The sequence below is a fragment of the Rhinatrema bivittatum genome, chromosome 2 (assembly GCF_901001135.1).
Source record: "Rhinatrema bivittatum chromosome 2, aRhiBiv1.1, whole genome shotgun sequence".
Taxonomy (NCBI): domain Eukaryota; kingdom Metazoa; phylum Chordata; class Amphibia; order Gymnophiona; family Rhinatrematidae; genus Rhinatrema; species Rhinatrema bivittatum.
Window position 1 is genome coordinate 761505565 of NC_042616.1, and position 19910 is coordinate 761525474.

At 44.9% G+C, this 19910-nt stretch overlaps 1 protein-coding gene across 1 annotated transcript in view; it reads right to left on the reverse strand.

Annotated features, from left to right (window-relative positions):
• ATAD2 (ATPase family AAA domain containing 2) overlaps positions 1 to 19910 on the reverse strand; it is a 471993-nt gene that overhangs the window by 167836 nt on the left and 284247 nt on the right. The window contains exon 17 of the mRNA XM_029591972.1: positions 2297 to 2414. Coding sequence (XP_029447832.1) covers positions 2297 to 2414 — 118 coding nt within the window. The remainder of the gene's footprint in view (positions 1 to 2296; positions 2415 to 19910) is intronic.

Here is a 19910-nt window from a genome sequence, read left to right on the forward strand (position 1 = left end):
TACGTGAAATAAATTATGTTTTATTATTGGTGGTATATAAATATAAACAAACTGCAGAATTCACAAGAAGTAGAGAGATAGTGGATGCCATTCAAGGTGCTCTACTCAAATAAATAGTGATGGAACCCATCTGGGTGGAAGTGATACTCAACCAAGTGCTCAGAAATGAGGATAATGTCTCTAATGTCAGAGTAGGTATTCACCTGAGCACCAGTGATATTCAGATGGTATGGTTTGATACAGCAGCCAGGATGGAGAGAAGACATATGAAATCCAAGTTAAGGACTTCAAAAATATGTACGTTTGTAAAATGAGGATATACTTTGAAGAGGAGTTAGAAGACTGGGAGAAGATAGGTGAAGTAGAACAGTGGGCCAAATTAAAAGGGGTTATAATAAAGGCAACAAACCTTTATGTCAGAAAAGTAAACAAAAGTAAGAGAAAAAAGAAACAGACCAGGTTTTCAAAGGAGGTGGTTAAAAAGTAAAGGCAAAAAGAACAATATTCAAGATGTAGAAAAGTTCCCAAAAACAGGAACAAATGGAAGAATATCTGAAGGAAAGAAAATCAGGAAAGCAAAGAGTTAAGAGGAAGAAAGGTTTACCAAAGAGATCAAGTGAGGTGACAAAATATTTTTTTAGATATATCAGGGAGTCAAGGAGCAATGTGTGGAAAATAAATGAGGAAAAAGCAGTTATTAAATAAATACTTCAGTTCGATATTCACTAAACATGACACTAAAGTAGGACCAATGCTGGTTGACGAGAGCATGGATGGGAGTTAGGTAGATGCAACCCCTTTTACAGAAGATAATAGATGGGAAGAACTAGGAAAACAAAGTGGACAAGGCCATGGGGTTGGATGAGGTACATAACAGGATACTAAGAGAACCCAGATGTGATGGTGGGACAGCTGAAAAACCTATTCAATAGATCTCTTGAAAAAAGGAGTGGTGCCGCAAGACTGGAGAAGAGTGGTAGTGGTTCCGCTTCACAAAAGTGGCAGCAGAGGGAAGGCTGTAAACTATAGGTTGGTTAGCATTACCACAAAAAATTAATGGAGACTCTGCTGAAGGAAAGGAAAGTGAATAATCCGGTGGGTTGCTGGACCAGAGACAACATGGTTTCATCAGAAAAAGTCCTTTCAAATGAATCTGATTTTTTTGAGATTGGGTGACTTAAAGAATTAGATCAAGGAAGAGCATTCAATGTGATCTACTTGAATTTCAGCAAAGCTTTTGATACAGTCCTGTATAGGAGACTCATGATTAAAATGAGAAGCCTGGGTGTGGGAGACAAATTAGTGGAATGGATTACAAATTGGTTGACAGAGAGAGTGTGAAATGGTAAATGGAACTTACTCTGAAGAGAGAACAGTGTTAAGTGGCGTGCCTTAAGGATCAGTTTTGGGACCGTTTCTGTTCAATCTCTTTATGAGTGACACATTATAGAGGGGATAGAAGGAAATTCTGTCTTTTTGCAGATGACAATAAGATATGCAAAAGAGTAGACATGCCCAAAAGAGTAAAGAGAATGAAAAGTGATTTAAGAAAGCTTGAAGAGTGGTCAAAGTTTTCGTAGCTGGGATTCAATGTCAAGAAGTGAAGAGACGTGTTTGGGCTGCAATAAGATATGGCGGTATCTTAAATATGATATGAATTGTCTCTCTACTTATGATTGTGCACTATTCCTCCTGATGCAGTTTTTGTGAAACACATACGAGGTCAGAAGATACAGCTCTTCTTAAGATTATGCTACATTGATGCATATTGGTGTGGATAAATAAGCAGTATTTAAATCTCTTTTTTTGCAATGGCTTCAACAGTTCTCATTGCCTCCTCTCCTACCCTCTTACTTGATCATTTATATGAGTCTTTGGTTCTTTCCACTTTTGACTTTGGTCATAACTAAAATTTAACTCACATTTTTTACTCATGTTTTATATAGAGCCTAATGTTAGCTAGTTAAACCCTTTTTGAAAACTGTCTTCTTGCTTTCCAAATTATGCAGGTAAAAAAAAAAAAATAGAGTCAAATGTTAGACATGATTTATTTTCTACATCACTGTTATTTATAAGCATTTGATATTCTGCCTTTACCTCAAGGTAGGTCCAAGGTGGATTACGTAAAGTAACAAGGCATTGAGTATGTCAGCAATAGATATATCAAATATACTTGCCAAAAATAGCATACTTGAACCAGGATAGCTTTGCAGGAATAGATTTTCACTATCTGATCCAACTATTACACTAACCTTAACCTGTAAAGAAACAATTTGGTTGAAACATGCAAACTTGCCTGTTAAACTGAAGGAAAGGCATATTTTCTTTCTGCTTATTTAGTGTGTTCAATCCATTTTCAAACACAGATGGTCCTTCATCATCACTGTACATCAAATCACTAACATAGGATTGACCTATTGAACATAAAACAAGATATATGAACATTTCATGCTGCCTCATTTCATATTTTGGTATATAAAATTGTATATGTTGTTGACTACAAACCAATGACAACTTTAAAACTTCTCATCATCTTATGTGCTGTGACCTCTAAGATTTAACTTTTTCTTTAAAGAGCTAACATATGTGGAATGTTATATTTCAGTCTATAGGAAAATTAACTTTGTTAAAATGGGGAAGTACCTCAAGGAGTCCTTATCTGAATAAGAAAATCTAGGGGCAGTAGAAGAGCACTGGGAAAAACTAAAAGGAGATATTGTAAGGGCAATGAACCTTTTTCTTAGGAAAGTAAATGAAGTAAGAAGAAAGAGAGGCTGCTATTGTTTTCTAAAATAAAGCTGAAAAGATAAAAAATGGAGAAATTGCTTACCTGATAATTTCATTTTCCTTATTGTAGATACACTCAGGACCAGTGGGTTAAGCTCCCCTGTGAGCAGATGGAGATGGAGCAAGCTGACGTCACAGTATATATATATATATATACACCTGCAGTGACCCCAGACTGCCAGTATTCTCTTCAAAAGCAACTGTGGACAGACTAGCAAAAAACTTGATTAAAAAGAGTCAACCATAACTGTACTCAATCAACAAGAAACACTGAACTCAAGTAAGAATGAAGATACCCCAATCTAGAGGACTGGATGAACCCTTACCAGTAATCCCTTGTGACCCGGAATCCACAGGAGGACTATTGACACAATCATTCAGCAGCCGAGGGCAGGAAGCTGAGTCCATTTGTCTACAATAAGGAAAACAAAATTATCAGGTAAGTAATTTCTCCATTTCCTAGCATGTAGACAGATGGACTCAGAACCAGTGGGATGTACCAAAGCTACTCCCGAACAGGGAGGGAGGTTGCCCGCGGTCCAATCAACACCACACATGGAAAGGCTGCATCTTCCCTGGCCTGCACATCCAAACGATAAAACCTGGAAAAAGTATGTAAGGAGGACCACGTCACAACTCGGCAAATCTAACCTCTGCCCATGACACTGCCTGAGCCCTAGAAGAATGAGCCCTAATCTTAGTAGGCAACGGCTTTTCAGCATCCACATATGCGGCCGTGACCACCTCCTTAATCCAGCGAGCTATTTGAGCCCGCGAAGTTAGCTCACCCTGCTTCCTTCCACCATGGAGGAGAAACAGGTGATCCATCTTTCGGAAAGGTTCAGAAGACTCCAGATACCTCATGACAAGTCTCTTTGCATCCAAGGGACACAAAAGGCCAGGGACGGCAAGGAAATGGATTGATTTAAATGAAATTCTGAGACCACCTTAGGCACGAATGAAGGAACAGTACGCAGCTGCAAAGCCCTGGATTTAACTGAAGGAACAGCTCCCGGAAAGACAAGTTGATGTGTAGAACATATAGCCACCAGGAACACCATTTTCAAGGTCAATAACTGATTGGAAAGGCCACTCAGTGGTCGGAACACAGGGCCCGCCAAGGAATCTAGCACAAAATTAAGACACCACAATGGAAACGGTAACCTAAAGTGAGGCCAAATATGCTTCACTCCCTTCAAAAAATGGGCCACATCAAGACGAGAAAGAATCACCTTTCACAGGACCTCTGAAACAGGCAAGAGCTGCAACCTGTACCTTCAAGGAATTAAAGGCCAATCCTTTATTCAACCCATCCTGCAAAAAGTCTAGAATGAGAGGGATCTCAACTGAACGAGGAAAAATACTGCGCTTTTCACACCAGGTCTCGAACGCTCTCCAAACCCACACATAAGTTAAAGAAGTGGAGACTTTCGAGTGCAGAGTAAGGTAGCAGTCACCACAGAAGAATATCCACGCTTCAACAGGTGAGCCCCATCAAGAGCCAAACTGTTAGGCATAACTGAATCGGATCCTCGTGAAGAACCGGTCCCTTCTGCAACAGATGACGAAGGGGGGCGGGGGTCTCCACCAGGAGTCTTCGCAGATCTGCATACCACAGATGCCTGGGCCAGTCTGGTGCCACCAGGAGTAGAAGCCCCTGTGGCCTTCAATCTTGCAAAATTATCCTGCCCAACAAGGGCCACGGAGGAAAGGCATAAAGCAACCAGTCTTCCGGCCAGACCTGTACGAAAGCATCTATGAAATCAACACTGCACTAAGGGAACAGTTAGCATCCAATTAGATTCCACATAAAACTAACTGTATTGATTAGTCATAAGTTACCTCTTATTGTTATTGACTTAAAAATTCTACTTTATTAATAATTCCAACAATATTTATAATTAAGAGACAAAGACCTCAGAACTGGTAAAAAAGAGTCTCATGACCACTAATTTTGTAACCAGTAAGTTCGTTCACTGGTCTTTATTGTCACCTGTTTTTGGTTTTTTATAAAAACATAATTGTTTCCACTTTTTTCGGGAAATATATATCAGAAGATCTTTTGTTGCAGAGTATCCCGTCTGACAAAGAAGCGCCGATAACACGGCAATACAATAATAATTTGAAAATGCTGTTTTCCAGCCCAATTCTTTTTTAGCTGGATTACAATGATATTAAGTCACAGCTTTACTACTCCGGCAACTTATGCTCTCATTATAAGCCCGTAAACTTTATGTCTTTCGGCTTCCAAACAGAATGTGTTGTGGTTTCAGAAACTGTTTTGAGACTGAAACCTGCCCGACATCATAGAAAACAACACTTATCTTAAACTTGTTGCAGTTTTTTCATTTTTTCAACAAGTCTGTGCTACGTATAACTGCCAAAAGCACTTATCTGAAACTTGTTACGATTTTTTTCTTTTTTATAACAAGTCTGTGCCGCACACCACCGCCAACGTTAACGTTTCGCCTAACGCTTTCTCAGGGCGGGTTCTGAAAGATAATGCAGTAAACATACCATATAATGATGTCCATAAATAACTTCAACTTTTGAAAACAATCTATATAAATAAAAATGTTAAATAGTTTGTACGTCGTCGCTAATCTCGCCAACCGCTTAACCGAATGCGTTCAAATTTGCACACAACATTCACTTCCCATACGGGAAGGATCTTATACACATACATTACATATAGGTCACACCTGTGACAGGTAATACAAGTTTAAAAATTGCTTACACAAAACAGCGACATCTGGTGGCTGTCAGCGCAAGCGCAACCTCTTACACCTTTCACACACACTCACACCCCACCCCCACACAGGGCTATTGCCTTTCATTCACACTCCCTCATGACACACAGAAATCCACACTCATCACACCACACACCCCCACCCACAAGCCTGCCAATGTCACTTACTTCACCCACCCTCCCAAAACACACCAAAACATGGATTCCTGGCTGCTACATTGGGAAGCCACGCATTTCACACACTCTCTGAATTTAAATTAAAGTACCCTCTTCCACTCACCCACGCACTGCACTCCGATCACACACTACACCTGAAACAAGTCTGTGCTTCTCCGCCGGCACCACAGGAACGGTCCGGGACACATCGCATTCGGATGCCAGCAACCAAAATGGCGCCGGCGGACCTTGCCCTTACTATGCTATACGGAGACAACAATGACGTCGGTACACCATGTGACATAGTAAGGGCAAGAGCCCATCGGCGCCATATCCTCAGCGGACATTTGCCCTTACTACGTCAGGAATCCTGATGCACCACTTTCACCCGTGACGTTTTGCGACATGGTAGCCGGCGGAACAAACCCTAGCACACACCCTCGCCACCGTCTGGCAGTTTACACAGGTAGCCGGGGAGGAGCACGGTGGGGGACCATTCTTATTTTCCGCCGCGCGTTTTTCACGAGGGGGGCCACTCATTCTCCATATCTCCCGAGAGGGGGGCTGTAGCGTGGGTTGCTCTATTTCGCCGGGTTGGGGGGGGCCAGGAAAGTGTGCTTGCATATTTAAACTATTCTTTGCTGGTGCTGTTCATTTGGGGTAAAAATCAAAACAAAACACAAACTGTAACCGTTACTGCTTTGTTCTGTTTTTTCAACTTAACCAGGCTCAGCCACAGCTGAACCGATTGCTTTCAAATTTGGACACAAACTTCACCTCACATACGGCAAGGATCTTGTACACTTACATTACATATATGTCACACCGGGGGCTGGTAAAAAAGTTTTAAAATTTGGTTCCACAAAACAGCGACATCTGCTGGACGTAAGCACAAGCTCTTACACCTTGCACAAACGCTCACACCCCACACACACGTGACCAATGTTTGGGATTCACACACCCTCCGACCAGACACAAATCCACCCTCCTCACATCCCCCCCCGCACACATGCCAATTGTACTTTCTTCACACACCCTCCCAAAACACAAAAACCCACTAAATACCAGCATGCTACACCGGGAGGCCACTCACATGCCACATGTTTGCTATTCCCACACCCTACGAACTCACACAAAAACACCCTCCTCACACCCCCCACCACCCATGACTTTTCTACTTACTGCCCACACCCTCCGAACACACGCAAAACTGAAGAATAGTTCTGGCTGCTCCAGTGGTGGGGGGCAACACCGCTCCGTGACACATCGCATACACTATGGCCGTCGGCTGCCAGCAATCAAAATGGCGCCGACGGCTCTGTCCCTTACTAGGACACTCGGGAATGCCAATGGTGGCAGTAGCCCATGTGACATAGTAAGGGCGAGGGCCCGTCGATGCCATTTTCTGGACTGGCAACCGGCACACCTTTGCCCTTACTATCTGAGCGAGACGACCGCTCCCATTGCTCCACCCTACTGACAGAGTAAGTTCTAACAGCCGTCGGAGACAGTTTCAGTGCTGGCTGCCAAGGGCCCGGCGCTAATACTTCCATGCCGGAACGAACACCCGCTCCACCGACTACCATTTTTGACAGGTATCGGTGGGCCTGCGAGGGGGGGGCATGGGGATGTTCTTGCGTCCATGTTCGGGGGGGGGGGGCAGGGGGCGGTTATCCCCATTCTCTTTTCTTTCTTTTCCACTTAACCTGGCTCTGCCACTGCAACGCGTGGCCGGGTACAGCTAGTTTATAATAAGTCCGTACTCACGTTCCTCTCTCGGCCTTTGAATAATCGGGCTCAGTATTGCCAACAAACATGGTTACATCTTTTAAAGCTCTCCCTGACTTTGAAATGTGACCAATCTACAATCACGTTTTGACGTAAAATGTGCTTATGGAAAACGTTTAATTAATTAATTAAATGGCCCTTCAAACTAAAGGTAAAATTAATTCATCAGCTGATATATTAATCAGTATTTTAAGCTTAGAGGGAATGAAATGATTAACTGTATGGAGTGACTAGCGAATCAAACTGGTCCACTCGATTTTTCTATTAAGTCCATTGGGCTCTTCAGAACACAATTTATAAATCCATTCTTGTTCTCATCGGTAGAGTAATTTCTCCCGGTTGCCTCCTCTTGAATCCAAATGGATGTGGTCAATTGCGAACCATCGCAGTTCTTGTATTTTATGGTCTTTGGAGATACAATGTTCTACAATCGGTGCTTCTCACAGGCGCCCTCACCGCTCGGCTGCCGCTGACTCCGAGAAGAGAGAGCGGGGGAGGGGCAGTTTGCGCTGACACAAGCTGCGAGAAACAAACGGTGGAACCGCGGGCTCGGCCCTGATCTCCATCCACCAGCCCGAAGAAACCGACGGGGAATGAGGCTTCCCGACGGCAGGCGGCCCCGGGGAATGTGACGTCACGGGGCCGCGGACCGGGAGGCTCCTCGCACCAAACAGGTGAGGTGGGTGCACGCTAACACAGGCAGGAGGGGAGTGATCGGCACCACCGATGTGCTCCCTCGACCCTGAGCTCCCTGCTCCAAAGACTCCCACGGCGCTCTAAAACAAAAAACAACACACTTACCTCCAACCCTGCAAAGTATAACGAACGGAGGGGTGGGGGGCGGGGGGAGGTAGTGAACGGAGAAGGCGAAAGAAGGAAGGCAGCCTGTCAGCAAGTCACTGTTCACTAAGGAAAGGGCTCCTTTCCTGGCTGTGACTCTATACGAGAGCTGAATCTCCAAAATGAAAGTTTTTCCCTTTTCTTTAATAAACTTGAACCCTCAAAAGAAAATAGTAGAAAGATTAAGACCCTAAGGCCAAGTGCTGGGGACCTCAGTGTCCCCTGCTCACATCTGCTGGAGTCAGAACTATACTGAGAATTGAGACAGGGGAGGCGTGGTTATATGGGACCTCCCCTGAGAGTTTTTGTTCTGACTCCATCTGCTGGACGGGGGACATAACCTACCGTCTGGAATGATCCTGGTACGTACAGGGAACTCTTTGTTTTTTAAACAACTCTTATGTTCACTGATGCGAGAACTTAAATTCCTAGTTGTTTGAGCTATATATATATTTTGTTACACGGACAAATGATTGTATAAATGACAAAAGTAGTTTGACAGGTAGTAAAATGTTGAAGCTTATATGTAAAGCCAGTCTGTAAACAGGTGTATTTCTTGATTTCCAATGTTTGGTTACAAATCTTGCAATGGCCACATTTGTAATGGCCCTGCAAAATCTGACCATCTATAATCTGTAAACTGAGTTCTTTCTCTCTCAAAGTAGATGGGCACAAAATTTCTTTCAAGTTTTTACCTCTCGAGAATGCCGCCCTAAATTCGAGTTCTTCTAATCCAGGAATCATTTGAATTAAATGCCAATATTTACGCATACTTTGTGTAATTTTCTTAGACATTGGTGAATATCTAGTAACGCAAGTGACCATATTAGCATCTTCTTGTTTGGATTGAGAGGATAGTAGTGCTTCCCTGTCATAATAAAGAGCTCTCTTGAAACCATTGCGTATGCTTTTTTTTTTAGGATAACCTCTTTTCTTTAAATCTAAGGTTAATTGTGCTGATTGTTGGAACAATTTCTCTTGTACCTTAAGAATTGTGAAAAAGGTAAGCTAGTTTTCAATGGCAACGGATGTGCACTTTGAAAATGTAGCAAGGTGTTTCTATCAGTGCTTTTTTTATAAACACTTGTAACAATGTCACCACAATCAATCTTCTCTATTGCTACATCTAGAAAAGAAATCTTGAAAAAATTGTATGTCAATGTAAATTGGTTTTTTTCTTCGCAGGTATTCAGCCATTTTACGAACTGTAATAGCTCAATTTCACTGCCACTCCAGAGAATAAAGATGTCATCTATGTATCTCTTATAGAGAAACATTCTGGAGAAAAATGGTGAGTTATATATCCATTCCTTTTCAAATTCTGCCATAAATAAATTGGTTATCAGCGGCAGTGAATGTGCATCCAAATGGCTTGCGCTCAAAAATGTATGCGCACAAAAGTCAAGCGCCTCAAAAAATAAGTGCTGCCAAAACACACACACAACTTGTGTGCCAAGGCTTGAGTGTATCACCACGCTAAAACTTGTGCGCGCAAAAGGCACGCCCAACACTGAGCGCACTGCGCATACCGACGTCCTGAAGAGGGCAGTAAAGCATGCACAGAAGCGTGCAAACACACTTTGGCGGCCAACCATGTGGTGCGCAGGCAAAAAGCCTAACTGCGGGGCCTAGCCCACCGGGCCCCACTGAACCCACCAGGGTGCCCAGTTCCCCTAACCCTCACAGGAACGGGAACGAACATTGGAAAGGAGACCGGAGGAAGTCCTAAAAACCCCTGAAGGGAAAACTTCTTTTTTTTTTAACTTATCAGAGCTCAGCGATTACTGGCTGAGTACAGAGACGGTCTCCGGCTGTGGAGGGAGAGGGCATCTGCCATCACTGTCGCACTCGGTCTCCTGCACCCGCTGTCTTTAAGCTGTACAATCAGCTAAGTCCACGCTTGGAAACCCAGCTTCCGGACCAAGGCACACGTCTGAGGAATCATGGAAATCACCTCAGGAATTCTCAATTGGGGAAGAGACCATTTGGTATCACCGCAGGAGAGGGGGGCTCTTCTTTATTTAATTTAAAATTCTCCTTCCAAAATCTGTAGCAATCGGAGAAGGATGGAAGCTCAACAGACTGAGTGAAATGGAACGACGACACCACCTTGGGAAGAAAAGAAGGAACTGTGCGCAGGGAAACTCCCGAATCTGAAAACCACAAGAAGGGCTCCCTACATGACAAAGCTTGAATCTCTGACAGCCGATGTGCCGAAGCGATTGCCACCAGGAAAACCACTTTCAACATTAGATCCTTCAAGGTTGCTTTTTGTAAGGGTTCAAAAGGCACTGTACACAAGGCTTTAAGGACCAAATTCAGATTCCAGGATGGACACTGTTGTCGCACTGGAGGACGCAAATGCTTTGCTCCCTGCAAAAAACGAGAGACATCAGGATGCGCCGCCAAACTTGAGCCTTGAACATTAACACGTAAGGAATCAAGCGCCGCCACCTGCACTTGCAAGGAACTACATGACAAGTCCTTCAGGCTGGGTTACCTAAGGGAACTCAAAACGTCTGGTATACTCACCTGAGTAGGCACAACACCCCTTTCAATACACCACACCTCAAAAACCTTCCAGACGCGGACATACGATAAGGATGTAGACGCTTTTCGGGACCGCAACAATGTGGCCACCACCGCGTCCAAGTATCCTCTGGACTTCAGCCGCCATCTCTCAAAAGCCATGGCGCTAGACAAAAGCGCTCTACATGGTCGAAACAAACGGGTCCCTGGTGAAGTAAGTTCGGCAGACCCGGAAACTGCAAGGGGCCGTCCAGAGCCAGATTGACGAGATCCACAAACCATGGACGTCTCGGCCACTCAGGAGCCACCAGAATCACCTGTGCCGGATGTAATTCTATTCGGCGGAGAGTCCGGCCTATGAGAGGCCAAGGAGGAAACACAAAGTAGCACATCCGTCGGCCAGGGAAGTACTAGAGCGTCCCGCCCTCTGCCCCGGTGTCTCTGCGCCGAGCAAAGAAGCGTGGCGCCTTGGCATTTTTGAATGTCGCCATCAGATCTATGGATGATGTGCCCCACTGGGCACAGATTGTCTGAAAGGCCTCTTCTGAGAGTTCCCACTCTCCAGGATCCAGACAATGACGACTGAGGAAATCCGCATGAACATTGTCTACCTCGGCAATGTGAGAAGCTGCGATGCTGAGTAAATTCTGCTCCGCCCATGTGATCAGCAAACGAGCCTCCAATGCCACCGGTTTACTCCTGGTTCCCCCCTGACGGTTGACATAGGCCACCATGGTCGCATTGTCAGAGAGAACTTTGACTGATTTGCAGAGGAGAAGCGGAAGAAACGCTTGCAGAGCCAATCTCACTGCCCTGCTCTCCAATCGACTGATGGACCAACGGGCCTTCTCCTGGGACCATCGGCCCTGATCCGATTTCCGGTGACAAACAGCTCCCCAACAGTACAGGCTGGCATCCGTCGTGACTACTGTCCAGTCCGGGACTACCAACGGGACGCCACAATGCAAGTTGTCCGGAAGTAGCCACCAATCCAGGCAGGACCGAGCGACCCTCGTCAGAGGTAATTGAAGATGAAACTGCTCTGAGACTGGGTTCCAGCGGGAGAGTAACGCTGACTGCAAAGGCCGCATATGAGCGAAGGCCCACGGTACCAATTCCAGGGTCGAGGTCATAGATCCCAAGACTTGTAAGTAATCCCAGGCCGTCTGGGATGGATTGGACAACAAAACTCGCACCCGACCTTGTAGCTTGACCATACGTTCTTCCATTAGAGAAACTGTCCCCCGATGGGTATCGAACAAAGCTCCCAAAAACTCCAAGGACTGGGAGGGTACTAGATGACTCTTGGACATGCTGACCACCCAGCCGAGAGTCCTCAGCAATTGAAGTACCCGGACTATCGCTTCTTGGCAAAGTAATTCAGACTTTGCTCGAAATCAGTCAATCGTCCAGATAGGGATGTACCAAGAACCCTTTCCTTTCGGAGCTGTGCTGCCACCACCACCATGATCTTGGTGAATGTCCTGGGAGCCGTAGCTAGCCCGTTTTAGGGCATGACGGTAGGGCGATACGAGAAACCGCTGGTGCGGTGTGCGTATAAAATCTAACACATAACCGTGTTTATCACTGATAGCACCCACTGATCCGAAGTGATTTTGGTCCATGCTTTGTAAAACAGAGACAATCTGCCCCCCCCCCCACAACGGGAACCGAGGGATGGACCGGCTGCCCATCATTGTGAAGGCTTTCGCCTGTCGAGCCCTGGTTGGAACCAGGACTACTGAAACACCTGCCCCGAAAGGACTGGGGGTATGTCTGTTGTCTGCTGACATTATGATAAAAAGATGAAACCGACCCTCGAGAAGTCCTAGGTCTCTGACCTCCTCGGAAACAAGACAGAGAACCAAAGGAACCCCTCGACTTTGGCCTGTCCTCTGGCAAACGATGGACCTTATTCTCGCCTAGTGACTGAATGAGGTCTTCCAGCTCCTTATCAAAGAGCAGTTTGCCCTTAAATGGCAAAGATCCAAGTTGAGATTTGGAAGACACATCCGCGGCCCAGTTGCGCAACCACAAAAGACGCTGTGCTGTCACCGCCGACACTATGGTTCTGGCCGAGGTGCAGAGAAGATCATAAAACGCATCCGCACTGTATGCAATCACCGCCTCAAGTCGCCCCACCTGAAGAGCTTCCTCTTGAGAAAGCAACTCGTTAGTCAGAAGCTGTTGAACCCAACGGAGGCCTGCCTTTAAGGAAAAATTGCTACATATCGCCGCCTGGATCCCCAGAGCGGAGACTTCAAAAATCTTTTTGAGTTGAACCTCAAGCTTACAATCTTGAAGATCCTTAAGTGCCGTCCCTCCAGTGACCAGAATGGTGGTTTTCTTAGTAACTGCCGCTACTGCAGCATCCACCTTAGGAACACGCAAAAGCTCTAAGGCCTCCTCGGGCAGAGGATAGAGTTTATCCATCGCCTTCGCCACCTTAAGGCCCAAGTCCGGAGTGTCCCACTCCTTAAAAAGTAAGTCCGTAGCCGAAAAATGAAATGGAAAAGACGAAGGAGGGCCCCGTAGGCCCAGCACCACCAGGTCCGCAGCTCCTAGACGAGACTTCTCCTGGGGAAGCTGAATGCCGAGCTCCTTTAAAATAGTTGGGATGAGAGGGCTCAGCTCATCTCTGTGAAAGAGACGGACCACCTTTGGGTCATCTCCGTCCGTTCCATGGGACCCTCTCAGACCCTCTTGCATCCGATCCCCCTCCCCCTCAATCCCTTGTGAGGGTTGAGAAGGGAGCTCAGGATCCACTGGGTCCTCCGACTCCGTGGAGGAATCGGTATCCACCAAGGGAGTCCGCAAGTTGGAGGGTCTCTTCCCGAATGACGAACCCGTGTCTCTGGCGGAGAGACACGGGTTCCTGGACTCGCAGCATGGGCCTTCTTTTGAGGCCCATGCTGTGAGTCCAGGAGAAGAGTCCTTTTCTTGCCAGCCTTTCTAGCCTTAAAGGTCTTATGTATCAGCAGAATAAAATCGGAGGAAAAAGAGGACTCCGATGACAAATCATCTGTGTCCCCAGCTGGGGCATCCCCCGTGCCCTGCCTTCCAACACCCGTGGGATTCTCCCCCTCAGGGACCGTCTGCTGTGGTGACAAACTCAGTGGAAGAACCTCCACTCTGCTCACAGCCTGCGCCGCCGAGGCCGCAGCCATGAGCGGAGACAAAATGGCGCCTGCAGCCGAGGCTGCGGACCCCAGGGGAACTAAAATGGCACCGTTCCTGCGTTTCCCGGGAACGGTTCAGTAAGCACAGGAGGCAGATCCCCAAAAGCACTAGTGACAGTTTGGACCCAAAGGACGACCCTTCCCGGGGTCGCAGAGGCTCCCTCTCCCCCAGAAACGCAAGAGGATCACAAATTTTCCCGAGACAATCGCGCCCACGCGACCCTTCACGGCATGGCTGACAAAACAAAACAAAACAAACGGACCCCCCCCGAAAACGCAGCAAAACGGGCGAAAAATACTCCCACCATGGTCGGGAGGCCAGGGATAGTCGAGCTGCACCAAGAAATTCAAACTGCAAAAAAAAAATTATTTTTTTTTAAACAAGTGCCTCTCCGACATCTCCGGGTCCTGAACCTACTGGGGAAAGTGAGCCAGGCTCCCCGGTATCACTCCCAGTGGCTACACAAGCTGGTAATTGGGTCCTCAACCCAGTGCTTTAGCCGCCTCTGAAACCAGGAGGGATGGTCCCCTCAGGGCCTCACAACCCCCTGGGAGGCGAGAGACTCTGACCTGCAGGAATGCACTGCGGTTTGTCTCTTGGTAAAACACTGCCTAATTCTTTTTCTTTTTTTTTTAAAACCCTGACCTACAAATTCCTAGTAGGCCCTAACACAGACTGTAGGTTTGTACCCTCTCCACCTGCTGGAGACAGAAGAATACGGCCAGACTGTAGATGGCCCCCTCCTAGATAAGGCGGAGTATGTTGGTAAACTTGTCTCCATCTGCTAGGGGGGGGGGGGGGCATAACCCACGAGTCTGGACTGATCCGGGTTCGTACAGGGAAGGTGGGTTACAGGAACTATATGTGAATAAGGGGTAAATAAGTATGTGGATGTGGTACATTTGGATTTTCAAAAGGCATTTGACAAAGTTCCTCATGAGAGACTTCTAAAGCACCATTGCTAAATTTTATGTTAATTGTAAACCGATGTGATGTTACTAAACGAATGTCAGTATATAAAAGCTGCAAATAAATAAAAAATAATAATAAAACTAAAAAATCATGGGATAGGAGATGTCCTTTTGTGGATTGCAAACTTGTTAAAAGACAGGAATCAGTCGGTAGGATTAGTCTGTTTTCACAGTGGAAAAAGGTAAAAAAGTGGAGTGCCTCATGGATCTGTTTGGACCGGTGTGTTTTCATATATTTATAAATAATCTGTGCTCTTATCAACTATCAATGGTCCCTTCCAAAGTCTTTTTTAAGTGAACACCGAACTGAAGTGTTTATTACTTCTGCTTCTTCCTCATCTTTCTCCTCACAATTACCCTTGTCACCTTCCAATCTTACAATACCACCTCTAGCCTTCCCCCTTTCTCTGTTATATCTGAAAATATTTTTGTCACCTCGTTTTACCCTTTGGCGATTCTGTCTTCTACTTAAGCTTTAGCCAGCCTGATTTCTTTTCTCGTCTCTTTCAGTTTCATCAGATATTCTTCCTTTTGTGCCTCATTTGTTCCTTTGTATTTTCTGAAGCTTATCTTTTTGCCTATATTTTTTCAACCACCTCTTAGAAAACCATATTGGCTTCTTTTTCCTCTTCCTTTTCTTACATAAAGATTTATTGCCTTTGTTATAGTGTCTTTTAATTTAGCCCACGGTTGTTCCACTTCTCAGATCTTCTTCAGCATTCTAGCTCATAAGAACATAAGAACATAAGAAAATGCCATACTGGATCAGATCAAGGGTCCATTAAGCCCAGCATCCTGTTTCCAACAGTGGCCAATCCAGGCCATAAGAACCTGGCAAGTACCCAAAAACTAAGTCTATTCCATGTTACCATTGCTAATGGCAGTGGCTATTCTCTAAGTGAATTTAATAGCAGGTAATGGACTTCTCCTCCAAGAACTTATCCAATCCTTTTTTAAACACAGCTATACTAACTGCACTAACCACATCCTCTGGCAACAAATTCCAGAGTTTAATTGTGCATCGAGTAAAAAAGAACTTTCTCCGATTGGTTTTAAATGTGCCCCATGCTAACTTCATGGAGTGCCCCCTAGTCTTTCTACTATCCGAAAGAGTAAATAACCGATTCACATCTACCCGTTCTAGACCTCTCATGATTTTAAACACCTTTATCATATCCCCCCTCAGCTGTCTCTTCTCCAAGCTGAAAAGTCCTAACCTCTTTAGTCTTTCCTCATAGGGGAGCTGTTCCATTCCCCTTATCATTTTGGTAGCCCTTCTCTGTACCTTCTCCATCGCAATTATATCTTTTTTGAGATGCGGCGACCAGAATTGTACACAGTATTCAAGGTGCGGTCTCACCATGGAGCGATACGGAGGCATTATGACATTTTCCGTTTTATTCACCATTCCCTTTCTAATAATTCCCAACATTCTGTTTGCTTTTTTGACTGCCGCAGCACACTGTACCGACGATTTCAATGTGTTATCCACTATGACACCTAGATCTCTTTCTTGGGTTGTAGCACCTATTATGGAACCCAATATTGTGTAATTATAGCATGGGTTATTTTTCCCTATATGCATCACCTTGGGCATCCAAATGGCAAATTTCATCTGCCATTTGGATGCCCAATTTTCCAGTCTCACAAGGTCTTCCTGCAATTTATCACAATCTGCTTGTGATTTAACTACTCTGAACAATTTTGTGTCATCTGCAAATTTGATTATCTCACTCGTCGTATTTCTTTCCAGATCATTTATAAATATATTGAAAAGTAAGGGTCCCAATACAGATCCCTGAGGCACTCCACTGTCCACTCTCTTCCACTAAGAAAATTGCCCATTTAATCCTACTCTCTGTTTCCTGTCTTTTAGCCAGTTTGCAATCCACGAAAGACATCACCACCTATCCCATGACTTTTTACTTTTCCTAGAAGCCTCTCATGAGGAACTTTGTCAAATGCCTTCTGAAAATCCAAGTATACTATATCTACCGGTTCACCTTTATCCACATGTTTATTAACTCCTTCAAAAATGTGAAGCAGATTTGTGAGGCAAGACTTGCCTTGGGTAAAGCCATGCTGACTTTGTTCCATTAAACCATGTCTTTCTATATGTTCTGTGATTTTGATGTTTAGAACACTTTCCACTATTTTTCCTGGCACTGAAGTCAGGCTAACCGGTCTGTAGTTTCCCGGATCGCCCCTGGAGCCCTCAAGGTACTTCCCCATTTGAACAAAGTCATTATTTCTGAAATCCATGACAATCTTTGGATGACTTCTCTCCATCTTAGCCACTATATCAAACTATATTGTCTGATGACACTGGAGCTCAGGTGGGCACCTACCTAGACATTAGAGAGATCTCCTTTTGTGAGTACCAGGTACAGTATCGCTCCTCCCCTTGTGGATTCCATCACTATTTGTTTAATTAGAGCCCTTTGAAAGGCATACACAATCTCCCTATTTCTTAAGGATTCTGCAGCATTTGCTAGATTAAAATCTCCAATTAGCAACAAATCTCCCTTTTTTTCCCTCCCTTTTGGATGTCTTTGGCCAAATCTCTGTCTAGTACATCTGTCTGATTTGGAGGCCTGTAGACCACACCAGCATATATGGAACCATTATATATATTTTTTAAGACAGCCCACAGCCCCTCTTCCTTCCTCCATATCTCCTGCATTTCAGTTATTAGGCTAATGTTTTTGACCTAAAGAGCTATTTCTCCTCCTTTTTTCCCCTCTCCATCTTTCCTCAACAGGTCATATTCCTGGATGACAGCATCCCATTCATGAAACTCACTGAATCATGTCTCTGTGATATCTACATAACCAAGTCCGCCTCCACTATTAGGACCTGAAAATCTGAAACTTTGTTGCTCAGACTGTGAGCATTTGTGCACATAGCTTTCCAGCTTTTCCCCTCCAGCTTGATACACTTCCCAGATACATTTTCTGTGCTTTTTCCTAAAAGTAGACTAATTTTATTCTTTTCTCTACTTCCTGTATTTGTATGTGTTGGAGGTGACATTTCAATTCCATTGACTTACACAAATACAGGCTGTGGATGGCGAGTTTTATATGGCTAGTTCCACTAAGCTACTGAAGTCACTGACAAACAAGGTTTTACATTATTCTTCCCTGCTCCAACCTGTTCCTACACCTCTTTCCTTAATGTACTAGTTAATAAGCATTTGTTTGTCTCAATTACTGAGGAGCTAAACTTATTTGAGAAACTACAACTAGGACCCTCAGTATAGCAAATGTTGCTTACCTGTAACAGGTGTTCTTACAGGACAGCAGGATGTTAGTCCTCACATATGGGTGACATCACAGGATGGAGCCCTGTACAGAAAACTTTTCTGTCAAAGTTTCTATAAAGCTTTGACTGACACTGGCACACTGAGTGCTCAGCCTGCAATTATCCCTTTGACCACAGGTGTCTCCCTCAGTCTCGTCTTATAGCAAAAAGTGAAACTAAATAAAAGTAAAAATGTATACAGACCCAACTCTGCGGGGTGGTGGGTGGGTTTCGTGAGGACTAACATCCTGCTGTCCTGTGAGAACACCTGTTACAGGTAAGCAACACTTGCTTTCTCACAGGACAACCAGGATGGTAGTCCTCATATATGGGTGAGTACCGAGCTGAGGATGCCCGAGAGTGCACCAAATGCACCCAAGAGGTGCGAAAGGCACAATGACGGGGGTGGGATTTGGAATGGAGGGCATCCTGAAACCCTTAACGGGTTTGTGGAAGGATGATGGGTAGTTAAACTGAAAAGAATAAGAGTAGACAGACTGGCCAAACATGGAGCATGCCGGCTAGTCGTATCTAAGCAATAATGGCTGCGAAGGTATGGAGAGAGCTCCAGGTCGCAGCTTGATAAATATGTACAAGCAGCATTGGCCGAAGGTAAGCTATGGAGGCTGGGATGGGACGGAACAGAGTGTGGTTACACACAGTGTTATAGTGAAATGCCTGCTTGTTGGTAGGAAAAAGAGATACAGACAGTCAGTTAGGAGGAAAAGGTCTGTTTGCCCACTGGAACTCGCAGCTTGGCTCTTGCCACAGAAGGAAAGAGTTAGGTGGAATTCCTATGGAGTGTAGTGCGGTCTAGATAGAATGCAAGTGCACTATTACAGTCCAAGGAGTGGAAAAAACCCTCTCGCTTTGGTGAGAGAGGTGTTGGGAAAGTGGGCAGAGTATATTCTGAGTAACGTGAGATTCAACATCTACCTTAAGAAGGATATGAAGTTGAAAACGTAAAACCACTCGGTCATGGAGGAACGCAGGGTCGGGTGAGTATGTAACAAGGTGTTGGAGGACGTGATGTCTATGAGGGAAAGAGTTCCCCATGGCAGACTGTTAAGTGAGAGGAATGGAAAGGCTTGAATGGAGAACGTATGAGTCTTGTAAGCACGAATTACATGTCCCATTCCATGACTAGAGAAAACAGAGGCGGCTTGATCAGTGGATAATCCATGGTAAGCTGACTCAGAAGGGGTTGACCGTTAAACGGGTATTCCCTCTCCCAAGTGGTACGCCAATTGGAACCGAGGTGTACCCATGAGAAGGATGTCTGTAGAGCAGAATCCGAGGGAGTAAGAAAAAAAAAAAAAAAAAGAGTGGTGTAGAAAAAAAGGAAAAGGGTAAAACCTTTCAATCCTCTGGGCTCTTGTGAGCTGAAGTGCCTGACCTGGAATGTCAGTTTTGGTGGCAATCATACAGAGTCAATGAGCTCCAGGCCCTAATGAATTTTATACTTTGCACTAAAGTTTTGCAATACAGTTGTTCTACGCACAATTCTAAGTGTCTACGGTTGTGCCTAAGTCCTCAAAGATGAAATTGCAATTTGAAATACAAGGGATCTGTAGTGAGCCAAACCCTCAGACAGTCCACTCATTTTTTGT